Raw genomic sequence first — 17660 nt, forward strand, 5'->3', positions numbered from 1 at the left:
CCCTGTCATCGCCTCGCCCGTCTTCGCCTCGTGGTCACGCCGTCTACGCCTCCCCTATCGCCCCTTCATCACCTCGTGGTCGCCTCGTCTTCGTGGTATGGTTGTGTTTTGTTTTATGTTGTATTATGTTTTGCAAACTAACACGTTGGCTGCCACCCACCCACTTTGATCCCCTTTTTTTTTGTAGCTTGACAGGGACGGGCCGCGCTGTTCTGCTCTATGGTCTATCTGCCATGGGGTGGAGCAGCGCCACTGCCCAAGATTGGCCGAATGGCCCGTAGGCAACGCACCACAGGGAATTCCCTTTTTCGATGCGGCTGATGAGACCTGGAGTGTGCGTTCCCAAAAAGGTCTCATCGCCGTGTCAGCCCGGCCTACCCGGCCCCCTTGGTCGCTATCCCTAGGATAGCGACACTAGCGACAGTAGAAAATGGTGGCGTGGCAGCCAACGTGTTAGTTTAAGTGTATTTGTGTATGTATTGTATGTTGTGTACTGTATTTTAAAATGTATGTAATAGTGGTGGATATGTGGGTGGAAGGAGGGACAATAAAAACGATTTTACACTATTTAACTTTGTATTTATTATTTAGCCGTACATTTACTGATATGGGGATCGAACCCTAGTATTCTAGCATGACAACCACATGCTTTACCATTATTCCAACCATGAACTTACAAATGACTAATATGCATTCAACAATAAGCTAGTGTGTACTGAATATCTATATAAGTATCACAATCCGAAACAATGTTAACAAGGGCAGTATGGCATAATGGTAGCACGCCGGCCTATGGTGCAAGAATTCTGTGGTTCAAATCCCAGTCGACTTAATATGAATTGTCGAAGTAAGAATATTATATGAAGAAAGAACTAAGAAGAATGCCAAGCAGAAAACCCAAGACCAAGCAAGATAAAAAGAAAGGCAAAGTAGGAAAGCAGTTAAAAACATAAGTTTTGCTATTTTTTGTTTAAAATATAAATTGTATTGACATTACTCTGCACATATAAATGATTTTGCAACTTTAAAAAGGCACAATAGCCCTTTCAAAAGTTGCCGTCAACACAGACAGGGGGAGACACTGCCTTGTTGACCCACCGGGGAGATTACCCGGTGATTGGCTAAGAGAAGCCGGAAGAAGAGCTGAAGATTTGGAACATTTTATTACAGGAGCGATTAACCTTTAATTCGGATTTGTGGGCAGCCACGTCGCCCTCCGTGAACACATCATCGGACTAAGCGAACACCCCACGTCCCCTTTCCGGCCAGAGCCCTCCAAACCTCGGTATATGTTATTTTTATATATACCGTACAGTAGGGGCATGACCCCCTACGGGCTTATTAGAAATTTAGGGGAAACGGGGCCTCAGAAAGAAGGGAGCCCAGATATGCACTTCAATTTTTTAAATATAAAATACCGTCTTGGGAATCCGAATGAAGTATAGAAATGTCATGTTAAACATCCAATCATTACAATTTATTCAATGTCTTGCCCCAACCAAGAATCTTTCAGATCCAATGTTACTATCAACCTACACTGAGAAAAGAAAAACACCATTAAGCATCTCAATTGTTGCTCATGTGACTTACATGACTCATAGATGCAACTTCTGGCAGAAGCTTGGGAAAGGCCATACAAATTGCAGATAAAAATCATTGTATAAGGCTCTTGAATGATAAAATAGCACCCACAGAATGTTGCATTGTTGATAGCTGTGTTCCCAGTATGCTGAAAATCCTTTCCTATTGGATAATTTTTTTTTTGTAGATTAGACATGGTTGGCAAAAAGGAGGAGAAATGCTTCGTCATAAATTCTAAAAATTTTCAACAAAATTTCTTTCATACCTAAAGAGTCCATGTATGATGTTCATCGCTGCAATGCCAGCGAAGTGAAACATCTTTAGGGCCATTTAAGTACCCAGCTTCACCAACACTCTGAACGTTAAGGACAAGTTGTTCTTTAGCAAGAGAAGCAGAATTATTTGAGGCTTCTAGCTGTGATATAACTATAAAGGATTGCTGTTATACAGGATTCATTCACACAAGATGGTACTTCTCATTAGACAATTGGCATACTCTATTACTTTACCTCATACCTTAATGGTAATGCACTCTCAGTGTTTTTTCAACTGTAGGCTCACTCTTCCATCCTGTAACACTTCCAGACTTGACTTGATCCCCCACTAAAATTCAGCAAATGCAAAATAATAGCATTAAAAATACTTTTTTGATAGACAAAAAACCGAAAAGTACCTAACCCATGTTTTATGTTGAACTCGTGCCATTTCTGGGTTTCCGTACCACACCCATTTTTGTCCCAAATACGGTCCCACAATTGTTCAGTTCCTTTGCTGCATGAACTTATTACTAACGATTCTTTTAGTGCAGCACTAACAGAATTTAAATTTTACACACTGTCAGGTGGTGGACTGAATAACTAGACAATAAATAATTGTTTGTTAAAATTCTATAGTTATTTTGAATTCTTATTTGAAAAGTTTAGGTACCTGACTGTGTTCGCCTAATGCCAACTCATCCTCACATTCAGTTAGGGATGAGTTTTGAAAAACCTCCTTCACTGTTTGGAAACTGTTCCGTTCCAATTTGTTCTATTCCCCTAGCTGAGCTTGTAGACTCAAAATTGGAGCTACAAAACACGAATGAATAAAAGCAAATAAATAGAATCATTACGTATTAGGCCTTACCATCCTTAGCTTTGCTGTTATCTAGTATTTTGTGTTGTTCCAATAATTGGGCCTGCAGCTTCATAATTTGATCTAATAAACAATAATTATTAATTAAAAACCAATATAATAATGTTTATACTTACCATCCTTTTGTTGTATTATCTTATCCATTTTTCAATTGTTCCTCCAGCCACACGTTATTCTCCAGCCACGCTACTGAACTAACTGCGAATGGCATCCAATGGACTGGAATTACCTACGCCAGTAATAACGAGTCTGAGCGGTAGATGGCTACGTGTCGGAAAAAAAGAAAAAAGTGTAATTTTTTTTTTTTTTGGCAAAATTTTTTTTTTTTTTGTGTAAAACGGATTGCCATATTGTTTAAATTTAAAAAAATTGAAACAAGTGAACATGTAAAAAAAACCGTCTGCTACTAAAGTGACACAGCTATGTGTAGACTTTCATATAGTCTCATCTACCGTTCATAGATATCACCAAATAATCGGAAAATAATCGCGATTAAAAATTAATTTTTTTCCACTTTAATCGCCTATTGCGATTATTTAAAATAATTTGATCGCCGATTAAGATTTTAATCGAAATCGCAATCGCGATTAATTTACAATCGCGATTACGGCAGGTCTAGTATGTACTGTATATACTTTTTCGGCAAATTAGTGGGCTTGAAAATAAGCCCGACAAAATAAGCCAGACAAAATAATCCCGACTTTTTCACCCATTTTTTTTTTCGAGAATCTTCAATTTACCACGAACTTCATATTTGAAATATAAGAGAATCACGAAAATTGACGTGCGGTTTTTATGAGAACAAAGATTTCTGAAATAAACGGAAAACGGTAACAAATATAGGCACCCTATTACGATACAGCGCAGCCGTGCAAACGCTGAACGGTATTGTCGCGCTAGCACGGTAAGTTCGCTGTTTATGGACGTTTTTGCATCAACACTCTGAACGCTACTCACCTATGGATTTCAGCAAACAACATCGTCTGCATGAATGATCCATCATCAATCCAAGTACTGAATCGGTCTGCCTTTTCTGTATAAAAAGATGGGTATTTAAAAGATAGTCACTCCGTGAACCATAAGATGAGGCCAATTTCTGAATACCTCCTCCCTAGAATTTTAGACAAATTCATGTTAAGTTACATCATCATGATAAAATCCTTATTTCAAATCGGGAGACGTTCAGTCAAACTAAGTGCCGTGCGTGTTATTAATCCTGGCATGATTTTCAAGTTATTAATACCTTCAATGTTTACTTTGTTGAAAGATCACCGTATGTTCCGTATCAGAAGTTGACGTCTACCTATGAGATTACGAATACCGATTGACTCCAATCGTCATGGCCAACATCTGAAAAAAAAAAAATAAAACAGTTGTTTTATCCTATAGTTTTGCAGTTGTCGGGTGGCTTCCATCAACACACGACATGGCAACGAGTAGTATTCTTTTATCACTTGCTCTCCTTTGCTGTTCTTTAATTTCAGCTATCAGCGTCAAATTTCATGGAGGGTAAGCTTTTATTTTAATTACGCATTTACTTAAAGATTCAATCTGCAACGAACAGCGTTCCTATTGTTTTATTAATCACAATTACGGGACAAATAATTCATAGACGATTGAATTCGAATGAAGCCGACGCTATCGCTTTCCTGAACGAGTATAACACAGAGTATGGGGCCTTAGTCAATCAGTACGTTATCGCTTCGTGGAACTATGAAACAAATTTGACCGACGAGAACGCCAACGCTGTTGTCAGTGTTTTACACCGAAATTTTTGTTTCCCTAAATACGATTATTTATTCAAACACAATCTCAATGATAGGCGCAAGCAGGAGGAGTTGCCGGAGCTTATTACGAGGAAGCCTGCGCCACTGCGGCCACATTCGATACGACTAATTTCAGCGAAGACATCAAGCGTCAATTAGCTTATCTCGATTCAGTTAGTCTAGAACCAGCAGAATCAGAAGAATTGTACAATATTCTTAGCGAGATGGCCAACATTTACGGCACGTATCAGGCAAGGCAGACCTTTAAAAAGAATTAACGAAATAAATATAAGCTGATTTTACTGGAATGACAGACCTGCAGATCCAATCCGATGACGGGTATTAACGAATGTATGTACCTTGAACCGGAGTTGACTGAACTGATGGCACAAGTAGGAAACTATGACGATCATCTGTGGGCTTGGCAGGCCTGGCACAATGGAGTTGGTCGTCAACTCCGCCCGCTTTACTTGCGTTACGTCGAACTGAAAAACAAGGAAGCTCAACTCAACGGCTACGCTGATTATGGCGATCAATGGCGACAAAAGTACGAAACCACTGAAATGGAAACTATTGTTCAAGATCTCTACGTTCAAGTCGAGCCACTGTACAAACAATTACACGCGTACATCCGCCGCAAACTCTACGATGCCTACGGACCAGATAAAATCGATTTGCGAGGGCCTCTTCCGGCTCATTTATTAGGCGACATGTGGGGCCGTTTCTGGGTCAATTTGAACGAAATCGCCATCCCTTACCCCGACAAACCGTCGACTGATCCCACACCGGAGATGATCCGCCAGAACTACACTGTGGAACGCATGTTTCAAACAGGAAATCAGTTTTACACGTCGATGGGTTTGCTACCCGTACCCGATACTTTTTGGAACCTGTCTATGTTGGAAAAGCCCACTGACGGCCGTGAGGTTGCTTGCCATGCTACGGCTTGGGACTTCTACGATGGCAAAGATTTCCGTATTCGCATGTGCACTAAAGTTATCTTTGAAGATTTTCAAACCGTCCATCACGAACTAGGACACATTCAATATTACATGGTAATTTGTGCGTAAGCGCTTCACATGAAAGAAAAGATACTGATACCTTTGTTTTGCATCCATTTTCAGCAATACGCCTTCCAGCCGCTCAACTTCAGGTTAGTAATAAATAATAACGTAATAAAAATGTCTACATGCTTATCATGGTTGTCCTTATCGATTCTTAAGTCTATGCTTACCTATTTATCTGTACATAAGGCCTCCTTTGTTTTTATCTTGCATCTGTTGAGATATGTCAGTCCGTATCAGTTCGATGTCCTATATAAAAGAAAAAGACGTAATTACTTAAATCCATATGATTGGATTATTTAAAAACAGGGATGGAGCCAATGATGGATTTCACGAAGCTGTTGGAGAACTAATGGCAATGAGTTTCTCTACTACCAAGCATTTGAACGCCATCGGTCTTCTAAATGTCCCCGATGATCCTGGTAATAATGAATACTTTGAATAACGCTAACTTAATTGAAATTAACCTGTGAAATTGCGGCAGACGTGGATATGAACTTCTTGCTATTCCAAGCGTTGAACACCATCTCTACCCTGCCATTCCATTTGACGCAAGACACTTGGCGCTGGAGCATGTTCAGAGGCGACATCCCGCTCGAAGAGCTCAACGATAACTACTGGGCAGAAAAGTAAAGTTGTTATTTTTTTAGCAACTATAAATTGAATCCAAAAACTAAGAACAATGAATGTCAATCAAAACTCTCTAGAGCTCGAGTTGTTGGAGTGGCACCGCCGGTAGGACGTGATCCCGCGCTTGACTTGGATATTACAGCCATCTATCACGTTTGCAACGACTTTGACATGATTCGATATTTCATGCGCACTTTCTACCAATATCAGTTCAATGAAGTTCTATGCCAAGCGGCAGGACACGAAGGCCCCTTGTACAAATGCGATTTCTACAATTCCACCGCTGCCGGAGATGCCCTAGCGTACGTCAACGTTTACAATACGGTGTTCAACGTTTAAAGTTTTCTTCTCACCAAACAGGGAAATGTTAAAATTAGGAGCATCACGACCCTGGCAGGATGCGATGGAGGCATTGACTGGGCAACGTGACATCCTAGCCTCTCCGCTGCTCAATTATTTCGAGCCATTGCGCATTTGGTTAGAGGCCGAGAACATCAAAAATGGCGATTACATCGGATGGGACATACCGGCAAACAAACACGTCAACAAAGAATTTGCACCGTACCTTAAAGAAAAAACGCAGCAGAAACTCGGTTTGTCTCCAGCCCGCGAATCGCCATCGCCAATGTTGCGGAAGAACAGGATGTTGTCCGGTTTCCGACCCCGCTTTGACTAATGTTCGACTCTAAAACACACAAAACAAAGACAATGTTAAACTTACAAAAAATAACTTTTTAATCGGAATCAGCTGTCGAATAACAAGTGTACTAACTTGGCAGCCAAAACATGAGAGCATCTTATTTGACTGGTGTATTTGTATAGTGAATAGTAGAAATGGAATAATTACAATAATCGAAAGCAGTTTGTTCGACTTTTTGAGGACCGATCTATAACAGCAAAGGATCGAGAGGAAAAGAATTGATCCACAAACATATACTACTCATACGTCTGCAAAAAATTCATGTGTATCAATGTTCATTAGCGCCAGCAGAATTACAGTAGACTAAAAATTACTTGATTCGGTAGCTATGGAAGATACGGCGGAACAAGCAGAGTCATCAACTACACAAATGAGATACGCACGAGAACGAAAATAAGCCTAGCAGCGAGAAACAAAAAAAACTTTGAATTCCACATTGAAATAAGGAAAAGAACAATAAGATTATATGACACATTTTCAAGGGACGATCGTTTCATGAAAACCACTCACATTTATGGGTTTTGAAGATAAGACAAGAATCCAATAGAGCCAGAAACAAATGAAAAGAAAAAACTTTCGCGTAAGGACGTATTTGAACAGACGTGCCACGTAAGTAATATACAACACAACACAAATATGATGACGCAACTGAAAACTGTCAGTGGAGTGCTCGGTACCACGTTGACATTTTTACGAATTGTTTTGTTTTTAATTTTTTAAATTATTATTATTCATTTTACCTGATTTCAATTTCAATGCCCCGTTGTTATTTTGGCACTCAAATAATATTTTTTTTTAAAGATGTCACAAGCAAAAAAAGGTACAAATGAGTTGAATTGATTTTCAAAACCAATAGAAAATATTGACACATTTTTTTCTGGCAAGACCCATAGAGCAGAAAGTGCAAAACACTGAACAGTTATTTGATCCAAAGTATAAGAACAAGACAATGTGATAATACTGAGGAATTTAAAACAAAAATCGTAGACGACCACGTCATAAATCTTTAGATGAGAGCTCACTGAATTTTTGAACATCAAGAAATGAAAATGACGGACTAGCGAAATTCGAGGTGATGGACAGCTCGCGTTTATTCGATGCCCCTGAATTGTGATGAGGATATTCTGTTGCCCAACTTGATGTTTCACCTTCCTAAAACACCATTCTGTCCATTTTGCCGGCTCATATTTGTATACAAGGAACGCAAACTGTCCAACGTGGACGGCGTGAATGATGTTTCTTATTTAGCGCTGCGGACAGTTTGCGTCATGAAGTCGGAACCCGTGGTTGCGGAATTAGCATCCATCAATCGAGTGGACGAAGCAGGACCCACTTCCACCGTGATGGAAGCACGGCCAGGGATAGTGTTGCTGAAATCATCCTCCTCATCTTCCTCATCGTTTGATGCGGCTGCGGTCGATGTGTTGTTGCTGGCTGAACGTTGGGCTCGCCAAGCTTTGAAATCAAGTGGTTCGTAGTTTTCAGTTGAGGAGGCATCGTTGTTGTCCTCGTTGTCGGTTCCACTGGAATGGTTGCCTCCACCATCCCCGCTAGTCTCGTGTTGTTGCTGTTTGACCACCACTAAACTGCTGCCTCCGGCCGGATTGCGGCAGTAATACTCTTCGGATGGGATCGGAGGCGCTTTCATGCTGCAGCTGCTTAGCTCTTCGTCTAGAGCTTCGACTTTAACGCGTTTCGCTCCGAGACCTAAAGGTCCATCCAGCATGTGATGATGATGATGAAAGCCGGAAGAGCGATCCATTGGACTTTGCGACGAAGAAGACTGACTTCGCTGTAAGAAACTCATGTTGCTCTCCGCCAAAGCGGCCTGTAAAGTTAAATCAACTGTTGAAATATCTTCATATTCATGAAGTTATTGTTCAATTTACCTGCAGACTTGCGTTGAGAGCTTCACCGAAAAGGGTCGGACTTGGTGTCATGCTGGGGCTTTTTGACTGAACACCTCTGTGAAGGATTAAAAAGTTAAATCAATTGTACTTTAAACTCGTCTTAACGTGAGAGGTATTTAATGTCGATGCAGAAGAAGTATCAAAAATTCAGACTAATAAGAGGACCAAAGCCAACCAGGTGGGAACAGGAGGACGCAGAAAAAGGACAGACAAGACTACACCGACAAAGACTCTTCCACATGCAGGTCAAACTCGTTAGCATGCAGAGGATGGAGCACTGATGCAAGATATTTATGCAATAGATCAAGCAGACTATCACGAATCCTGAAAATAGGCAAACTAAAAAGATATATTATTTCCAAATGTAACGATAGCTATTCGTTTTTTTTTTAACCCAAGCATAATACGACAAAGCAAATCACGCGTAGATTGTTCTAAAGAACTATTTGATTCGGGATTCTTATTTTTTTTCCTAAAATAAAACAACAGTTCATTCACGCCTAATTCGTGCCTAATGCCAACCGTTTTATAGACTGGCTCTTGCACTTCAATCAACATCACCACCGCCATAATCGGGCATTCTGTTTCAGAGTAATACCAACATCAAAGATCTATTCTATAATTTCGACACAGTTGGTCACAACGGGTAAACAGTAAAGCGCTGGCCAAAACGAAAGAAGCGCACGGTGAAAAAAAAAAAAAAATAAATAAATGCCACGGGATTTATATGCGTCTCTTCTACTCTTTCAGCTTTTGTGTACCCATCGTCTTGGGACCGTTCAAATCTTCAACTGGGCTGACCCGGTTTCAACCGGCATAATAAATATCAACTAGCTATTGTTGATGGATCTTTGTGAAGAGATAAATTCTTATGTTGACAACAACCAGAGAAGATTGGCAGGTGCGTTGACGATGGATGACGCACGAAGGACGTTGTTTCTTTCTCGTTTAAACACATTTTTGTTTTTGTTTCCTTACTGAGCCGTTATTTTAGCGCGACGTGCGCAAGCAGAGCGGCTGATTACGTTCCTTCCGTCAGTTAAGACCAGACATTGGGCAGATTCAGCTGTCGCTCCGTCAGCGCTGCGATTTCGGACTAGTGTTGACGGTGTAGGTGGTTGCAGCGGATGTGGGGAAGGCGGACGATTTAGATTTAGCTGAAGCTGATGGTGTTGGACAGCGGCGGCGGCTGCAGCTGCGGCTGCTGCGGGAATTTCGAATTTGCGAGGCCGGCCGCGTGCCAAGTGACGTCGTCGGACGAATTCGGCATCGTCAACCATCCAATACGAGCCAAAGTCGTCTTCGTATCGAACGAAGCATTTGTGCAGCGAGAGATTGGTGCGGATGGCATTCTGCTTGGACACAAAAACCCGAGGGCGTTTTTTTGTTTTTCATTTTTCCGCAAAGAGATCAAAAACAAAAACGTGCATCTCGACAAATTGCTCGTTGGCAGCTAAACATTTTTGAGCAATCTTAATGCTAATTTCATTACGAATTCAATTATTAAATAGGCGTAAGATAATTCGTGTTCTCGCGCGGCCGGAAGACGAACGTTCCGGAAGCACCAGGGAAAGAGAATCGGCTTTTGCTGTTGTCAATTGTTTTGGCCCTAAATTCCCGTTTTTGTTTTCCACTGGAGTTTGGGCATTTGACCAAACGATAACCGTCTAGTTTGGAGAAAACAACAACGGTCAATAATGTGAGGGGAAAAGAGCAAATAGAAATCGGTTCAAAAATAGGGCGATAATAATAAATCGTATTGGCCCAATCGACTGTGGTAATTGTACGCCATATGTTATTCGTAAAATGTTTACCAAGGACGCAGCCATTCTTGCTGCATAGTACATGAAGCCTTCGCAAAAAGAAATGGCCATTCGACAATCGTTTCAATCACGTTCTATCGCTCCCGCAGAATGGCTGTTGGACACGGACGATGATATGTCATTCGAGAGATTTAATCTCCAATTAAAAAGGAAGAGTTCATTTGTATCTACATTATTTTGCTTTCATTTAAGAGGCATCTCTAGAGCCTTTTAACACGTGACCATGAAATGAATTGAGGGCAGTTGGCATACTCGGGCGTGGTTAAGCGAATGTTGATATCCAGGCAAGTGCCAGTCACGATATAGGCTTAACGAAGCACACGAACGAGACGTATATATATATATATATGAAATAATATCCCCTATTCGGCTTAAAGGTAATACATAAGGCTACGCAACGAGTTATGAACAAACGAATTTTTTTTTTAAAAGGAATGTCAGAGCGAAAAGACGATGAAAAGTAGGCAAGAAATATTGTTGTGAAAAACAAAAACATTCAAGTGCCCGTGTGAGACAATAGGCGAGAAAAAAAATGTGCAAAGTGTTTTTTTTTTTGGGGGGGGGGGGTGAGAAGATTGTAAGAAAAAGAAAGAAAAACGTAAAGAGATAAGCCCGCAAATATATAGAAAAAAACAAAAGAAAACAATCGAAGAAACGAAACCACTAGGAGACCCACAGATTTTGTTTTGAATGATCTTATTTATTTGGAAATGTTTTGAATAGTGGAAAAGAGATAGGATTTTCGAAAGTAGAAATCAACCAGAGCGAAAACTAGCGAGAGTTTAAAATTATGATTGATTGAAGGTTTATAGTCGTACCCCGAAGTGGACCGTTGCGGTCGGCGTTTGTGGAACTCCACCTCGTCGACGGTCCAGACAGCTCCTTTGACGTTCTCCACCCGCATGAAACACTTGTGCAGCGACAGGTTGTGGCGCACTGCGTTCTATTATATGGTTTTGTTTTTTGTACGGGCTTGTATACGGTTTCTTAATTCGCTATGTGTTTTGACGACATTCCATTGCAACATGGACGTCGCGGGAGTCACACCTCTTATTCTATTCCACTTTGAATACTAAATTACCCTCCTATATGTAACCATGACCCGCCCGCCCTTTTTTTTTTTTGAATGGTTATTTTTAAAGAGAACGTCCAATAACAAAAAACTGAGACGACCCAAATTGATTCAACGGCAAAACTAAACCGAGAAAAAAAGAAAGATGAAATGAATTCGGTACCTTCCATGTAGCGGCATTGTGACGGAAGTAGCAGAACGTGTTCTGGAACCACGTGTAGATCTCGTTGAGCGTCAACTGTCTCTCCGGAGATTCAATAATTGCCTTTGTAATTTATTCAATGAAAAGATATTATGCCAATACGAGTATCATTTCCGGTGCAATTGTTCAAATACTAACCTGGCGGATGAGAGAGGCGTACGTGAAGGGTGGGCGGACGTCCGTGTTGCGATAGAACTCACGATTGCGCTGCAACTCTACATCAGTCATTTTTAAAGGTTAGTCTCGAATCGTATCAAATAGTTGATTACATCTGGATTATAACGAAATGTCAAGAATGCAAAGAGGGAATGAATCCCAAGTAGGAAGACCAGGGAAAATGGGTTAAAATTCGTGTTAAACAAAAAGAGCCCAACCAACTTTGTAGAAAGAAATCGCACTTAGAAAATATTAGAATGGACTACCTTGATGAACATCCAGACCGGTTCTATCAAGCAGATAAGGCAGTCCTTTACGTTGGCGCCCAAGAGTGTGTGTTACATCAAAATAGAGACAGCCGGAGAAGGAAAACAGACCGGTCACCGATGATAGATAGGAAGAACGAGAAAGAAATAGCAAGAATGAAGATGTTAGTTGATCAACACATACGATAAAGAAACGTCAATTGAAAAAAGAGAAACGAAAGCAAGAGAAAATGTCCATCTTTAAACGAAGGGATAACTTGGGACAAAGCAAAACAAATGAATGAAAAGTACCTTCGGAAATATCCATAGCCGAGCGCTCAGTAACGCTCCGTTTGCGCAAGCGGATATCTTCGACGGCGCCTTTAACAGTGCCGAACATAGCGATAAGCAAAGCACAAGACATTCAGCCGCAACGAGACACGGGGGGACAAATGCGCGAATCAGCCATGTACGAAACAAAAAAAGGAAGATCGTTTTGGATCAGTCACACGAACGTTAGCACACAGGAGATCAGTAATTAGAGCGATAGACGAAAGAAACATGAAGAAACTAACCGGAATTCGATGCGGAATTCGGTTTTTCAGACAGTCTTCTGCGCGATTGCGATTGGTTTTGATGGCTCATCGAAGAAGCCGCGTGATTTGACTGCGTCGGCGGATGAAGCAACAGGTGAGGATGCGACGATGCCGAAGGATTCATCACTCCGCGCATCGTGGCCGAGACCAAAGCGGCCAACGAAGGTGACATTCTGTGATGCTGTTGATGTTGTTGCAGTCCGTTGGTAGGATCGCCGGAAGGAGGGCCCGATTGACCGCGCATTGCAGATCCATTGCTTTTCACAGGCGACTGTTTCGGTGGCGGAGCTTGTTGCTGCTGCTGGCGGGCTCGATTCAAGTGATCCATCATGGATTGAAGACGATCGCGCTCTTTCTGCAGCTGAAGTTCCAGCTGGGCCACCACCTGCATCTGAACTCGGGTCTGGGCCGTCGAACGATCGTCCAGCACATGCTCACGGTTCAAATGTCTGTAAAAATTCAATTCAAAATCATAAAGACTTGATTGAAACATTTGAATGAAATGATTACTCTAAGAAGGTGGAAACGTCGTCACACGGAGATTCGCATCCGGGCCAGCGACACACTCCGAAGAGGAACAATGGATGCGAGGACGACGAAGAGGACGACAGCGGCGTAGATGAAGAAGACGAGAATCTCTGCTGATCGCCATTTTTCATTCCATTCGATGCGGAAATGTTGAACGAATGCACTCCGCCGTTGTGATGATGACCTATCAGATTGTCGTTCATGTCACCAGTGGAACTCGTTTGCTGGTAATGCGCGTGAGACGACGAATAGACGCCACTGCCGTGCGGATGACCGTTGGTCACCATTTTACCGGAATCGGCAGACGACCGCATGGGACTGATGGATGCAGGTGAATCGCACGCAGTGACCTGAACGGTCGGTAGGCCGGATGCGGCAACATGAACGTTCAATCCACCGGCGGCCAATGACGTCGACGATTCTTTACTGTTCCAGCCGGATGTCGATTTATCTGTCGGTGCTTCTTCGCCTATTTTAACACACCGTAATCAAATGTTTTGATTTCATTCAATCAGCTCGATTATTCTTACCAGCTGATGCGGGAGGAGATGTGAGCAATTGCTGCTGTTGGAGTCCAATCAGGTAATGACGTTGAGTCAATTGCAATTGTTGCATGAGCTGTTGTTGTTGTCCAGCCAACGTCTGCGCCAGTTCGTTGCTTTTCCTTCGCTCCGTAACGCTGACGCCCGTTCCGCTTCGTTGTTGCATCAACTGAGATTGCTGGATCAAGTTAAGCTGCAGCTGCTCCTGGAGCTGTTGCATCACAGTCTCCAGCTGCTTGCGGCCCAGGTCGGCCAGTTTCTCTTGTTGCTGTTTCTGGTACAGCAACATACTCTGTAACTTTAAAAAACAAAAAATGGCGCGGAGGGGAGTTTTGATTATTGAAGTTCCAGATAATATTCCCTTCCGGAACCGTATATACCTGAGGGTGGATGAGCTGATCACGCAGCAATTGCTGGACGTGCTGCTGCAGGGCGAGTCCTTGTGGCGTCATGAGCAACGGATGATTTCCGGCCAGCGACGTGGGTGCTAATGGATTAGCTGGATCGACGTCGGATGTAATCGTTTGTTCGCTCTTCTTGTGGATGGGAGCGAGCAGCGATGAAGGTTCCCAATGGATCACCGGTGGACTGCTGCTTTTGCTGCTGTCACTGCTATCGCTGCTGCTACTGCAACCCGTGCTGGTGCTGAGAATCGGCAAATTTGCTGGATCACGCACGGGAGAACCGTCCTCGTCTAACTTGGTTTCAGGCGAAAGCGATTCCTTGCGATTCTGCGAAACGGCCTAAGCAAAAAAAAAAAAAAGAAAGAAAAGTTAAAAAGGTTTTGAATTAAGATCAATCAAGTGAGTTGCGTTCATTAACATATACAAGTTTAGATCGTTGCAATGCATAATGAAGGATAGTGCAGGTGCCTAATTTCAAAGTGTTTCAGTTTGAACTTTTTCTTGTGCGAATCATTCAACACGATCTTTGCCTAATTTCGAATGACTTCATCAATTCTCGTAGTGAATTTGGGACGTTGCCAACGTTGATTGCATACCATTTAATTCACTGTTAAATAGCGTCGGCTTCTCTCCGTTGGCTATTTGCATATAGACATCTCTTCGAATCATACGCTCATGGAACATTAAGAAAAAAAGAGGTGGGTGACTATGCTCGGCCTTTCCCGGCTGTGAGGCCGAAACCCAAAGTTACGTTTTCCGGCTGTTTGAATCGGAAAGCTCATCCAGTTGGACGAATAAGCCAGGACCTCACGTTCGAAACTGCCGACGGCCACACCACGGCGTTCGCTTTTCAATCGAGTTTCAACAAAGTTTTGGCCTAACAAAAACGAGACCTTCTCTTCAGCCTTCGTGACACAGAACTGCTGATTGCTCTTCCACTTCGTGCGAACCTACCATAGTCCTACCTAAGAAGCTAAACTAAGACCAACCGGCGACATCCACCAAATTAGAAATGAAAATTCCACCAACAAGTTTTGTTTGACAATCATAAACATGTTTCTTAACTCTGTGTAGCTAGTTCGATATTCATTGGTCGATTATAAGCAACACTCGAGTAAACGAGTCGCGTTTTCAGAACGAAAGAAAAGATGTCAGTGCTTGCGGTATGTGATGAAGCACTTGAAACACGCGCGACGAACAAGAGAACGTCCATTGTCTTTCGAATGATTGTTTTTCTTTTCATTCCTCTTTTTTTTTCCTCTCATGATGAACTCTCTTCTTCATATAAACAACGAGACGGCACGTTGTGCCGTGAAGAGTCGAAAACCCTTCTCTAAACTCGAGACACTTGACCGAATCGTTCGGTCTTCGTTCACGAAGGGGGGTTTGACACAATACATTTTTTGAAAAAAACGTGTTAGTCCCTCTCAATTTTCGTGACAACAACATATATTTTTGGAATTCGGCATTTGGGGAAGAGGGGGAGTGGCGATAAATGCAGAAGAGACAGTTTTGACGATGCTCTTGATTATTAGTTTCTTTTGCTGACAAATGAAATAGGGTAGAACAACAAAAGACGATGAGAAAAAAAACAATACAAGCAAAACACATCAACCCCTATCACTCGGCCACTCGAAAATGTTTTTTTCTGCCAACACATCGCGATGGTTTCACGCGTTTCGATCGAACAATAGAAACTTCCGTCTCCTTTGTTTTCGTTGGAAGAAAAGACAAGGGGAAAAAAAACAAATGAATGGCAAACTGGGCGTTATTATGGCGTCGATCATTTGACTATTAAATATATCACTAACTCGGTCCTTGCACAGCAAGCATGGACAAACGTAACCGTTCACCTAGCGAACATGTCTTTTGCAAGCTTAGCGCTTTTGTTAGCGATCCCTTTTTTTTTTTTTTTTTGGGCGTAAGAAAAGAGTGGGATCTTCTTTTGAAATTCACCGCCACTTGCCGATGTACACACGCACGAAAGGTCTGCGTTTTCCATCGGAAAGGATTCGATTTTAGCGCATCGGCGTTGAAATGATTTGAATTTCGTGAAAAGGGAGAAGAAAAACTCGGGTCTTTCGCGTTGATCTCTACACCAACGCAAAAAAAAAAAAAAATAAAACTGGGTTGTACAAAGAAAGCAAAAAATAAATAGATAAAGTATACATGGTAGGCGCGTATAGGCTTAGATTTCTGAAGGTATTGTGTGAACTTGGCGATGCAGCAAACTAGGATAAATAGCTCCGACTCGTCATAAACAAACAGAATCAGCCTTCGCCACTCGGCCGGACAGCACGTTCGCTGGACCCCCCCCCCCCCTCTTCTTTTTTTGAAACTCTATTTGTATTTGTGTGTGTTTTCTTCTATGTGTACCTATATGCTGACCCGAATTTGAATAACCGAAAATATACACACGGAAAAATTGTATAGGTATGCGGAGGTGGTGCATACGAAGAGGCGATAGACTGGGGGACGGATACACACAAGACACGAGAAGCTGGGCACGATTCGCCTGGCCTTAGCAGGACTCTGGGAAAAATGGCAGAGTCAACAAACGAACACTGCCGGATTATATATCAAGAAGAAGGAAGAGAGAAAAAAAAAAAAGAAAAGCGGAGAACAGTCTCGATGTTGTGATTTATCTCTGGGGTTGCTAGTCCCTCCTCCCCCTTTTTCCCCGTGATATTTACCTCCGGTTAGGACTAGAAGGATAGAAAGAGCCGAGTTTGTTTGATATGCTGGAAAAGTAGAACAAAAACTGAAAACAAAAAAAAAAAAAAAAGACAAAAATATATGAAGAGAGAGACAGAGTATAGAATTGTTGTTGTTCATGGCTCGTTGTCATGTGGGTAAATAGGGGGACTAGGAAAGAGGGAAAGCTCATCTCCAACTTCTCTTATTTGCCTCCCCCTGCCCTGGATATTTTTCTTTTTTTTTTTGGTCTCCTATTATATTTGAGGCTGTATGCGTATTTTGTCTTCGAACGGAGTTGCTGTCTATAGTCACCGGCGCTCCTGCGTGCGACTTGCTCTAAGCAAATATCAGCAAACAGCGCAACGGCCGTCGACTATATTTGCGCCGTGTTTGGCCACCCCACCGTTTCTCCCGATAAAGTGGTCTGTGTTGACTCGTTGTTCTATCTTTCATCAGTATTAGAAGGGCAAAATAAAAGGCTCCCGTCCCCTTTTATTTTTTTGTTATTGTTTTGCATAGTCCTCACTCATCCCTCCATATGCTGTGAAAGCGAAGAATGTCCCCGTTTTCTTTTCTTTTTTTTTAAGATCTACATAAGCCTAGCGATTGG

General features: G+C 42.1%; 2 protein-coding genes and 1 long non-coding RNA gene across 13 annotated transcripts in view; 1 reads left to right on the plus strand and 2 right to left on the minus strand.

Annotated features, from left to right (window-relative positions):
* Positions 1 to 995: 995 nt before the first annotated feature.
* LOC130702437 (uncharacterized) lies at positions 996 to 2934 on the minus strand. Of its 4 annotated transcripts, none has more exons than XR_009421173.1 (6): positions 2707 to 2934; positions 2509 to 2648; positions 2260 to 2438; positions 1847 to 2184; positions 1591 to 1743; positions 996 to 1537 (listed from the first exon to the last, which is right to left on the minus strand). It is a non-coding gene; the product is annotated as an uncharacterized LOC130702437 (long non-coding RNA). The 4 variants fall into 4 exon arrangements; XR_009004324.2 differs by having other exon boundaries at positions 996 to 1743; positions 2707 to 2778; positions 2832 to 2890; XR_009004323.2 differs by having other exon boundaries at positions 996 to 1743.
* Positions 2935 to 4096: 1162 nt separating this feature from the next.
* LOC130702436 (angiotensin-converting enzyme 2-like) lies at positions 4097 to 7036 on the plus strand. Its single transcript, XM_057524106.2, has 9 exons — positions 4097 to 4224; positions 4328 to 4466; positions 4538 to 4732; positions 4796 to 5536; positions 5606 to 5634; positions 5855 to 5967; positions 6030 to 6174; positions 6253 to 6477; positions 6536 to 7036. Exons 1-9 carry the CDS (start codon positions 4142 to 4144, stop codon positions 6849 to 6851), a joined length of 1986 nt encoding a protein of 661 aa, XP_057380089.1. The 5' UTR covers positions 4097 to 4141; the 3' UTR covers positions 6852 to 7036.
* An 822-nt stretch (positions 7037 to 7858) lies between these two features.
* Positions 7859 to 17660, minus strand: part of LOC130702435 (forkhead box protein P1-like) — a 29021-nt gene continuing 19219 nt past the window's right edge. For 2 of the 8 annotated variants that reach the window (XM_059495966.1, XM_057524105.2), the window contains exons 3-13: positions 14330 to 14692; positions 13938 to 14247; positions 13390 to 13876; positions 12859 to 13328; positions 12596 to 12664; positions 12305 to 12349; positions 12021 to 12097; positions 11844 to 11945; positions 9764 to 10137; positions 8765 to 8840; positions 7859 to 8703 (exon numbers count right to left, since the gene is read on the minus strand). In XM_059495966.1, the coding sequence (XP_059351949.1) occupies positions 8116 to 8703; positions 8765 to 8840; positions 9764 to 10137; positions 11844 to 11945; positions 12021 to 12097; positions 12305 to 12349; positions 12596 to 12664; positions 12859 to 13328; positions 13390 to 13876; positions 13938 to 14247; positions 14330 to 14692 (2961 nt within the window). In that variant the 3' untranslated portion in view covers positions 7859 to 8115. Of the gene's footprint in view, positions 8704 to 8764; positions 8841 to 9763; positions 10138 to 11426; positions 11552 to 11843; positions 11946 to 12020; positions 12098 to 12304; positions 12350 to 12595; positions 12665 to 12858; positions 13329 to 13389; positions 13877 to 13937; positions 14248 to 14329; positions 14693 to 17660 lie in introns of all 8 variants that reach the window. The other 6 variants (XM_059495965.1, XM_059495970.1, XM_059495968.1 and 3 more) reach the window with 6 other exon arrangements.

The sequence above is a fragment of the Daphnia carinata genome, chromosome 6 (genome assembly GCF_022539665.2).
Source record: "Daphnia carinata strain CSIRO-1 chromosome 6, CSIRO_AGI_Dcar_HiC_V3, whole genome shotgun sequence".
Classification (NCBI taxonomy): Eukaryota; Metazoa; Arthropoda; class Branchiopoda; order Diplostraca; family Daphniidae; genus Daphnia; species Daphnia carinata.

Bases quoted from the DNA above. Each gene is read 5' to 3' on its own strand.
- LOC130702436 (XM_057524106.2), top strand. From the start codon at position 4,142: ATGGCAACGAGTAGTATTCTTTTATCACTTGCTCTCCTTTGCTGTTCT. The intron at 4,733-4,795 runs GCAAGGCAGACC...CTGGAATGACAG, and splicing joins ACATTTACGGCACGTATCAG to ACCTGCAGATCCAATCCGAT. The intron at 5,537-5,605 runs GTAATTTGTGCG...ATCCATTTTCAG, and splicing joins GACACATTCAATATTACATG to CAATACGCCTTCCAGCCGCT.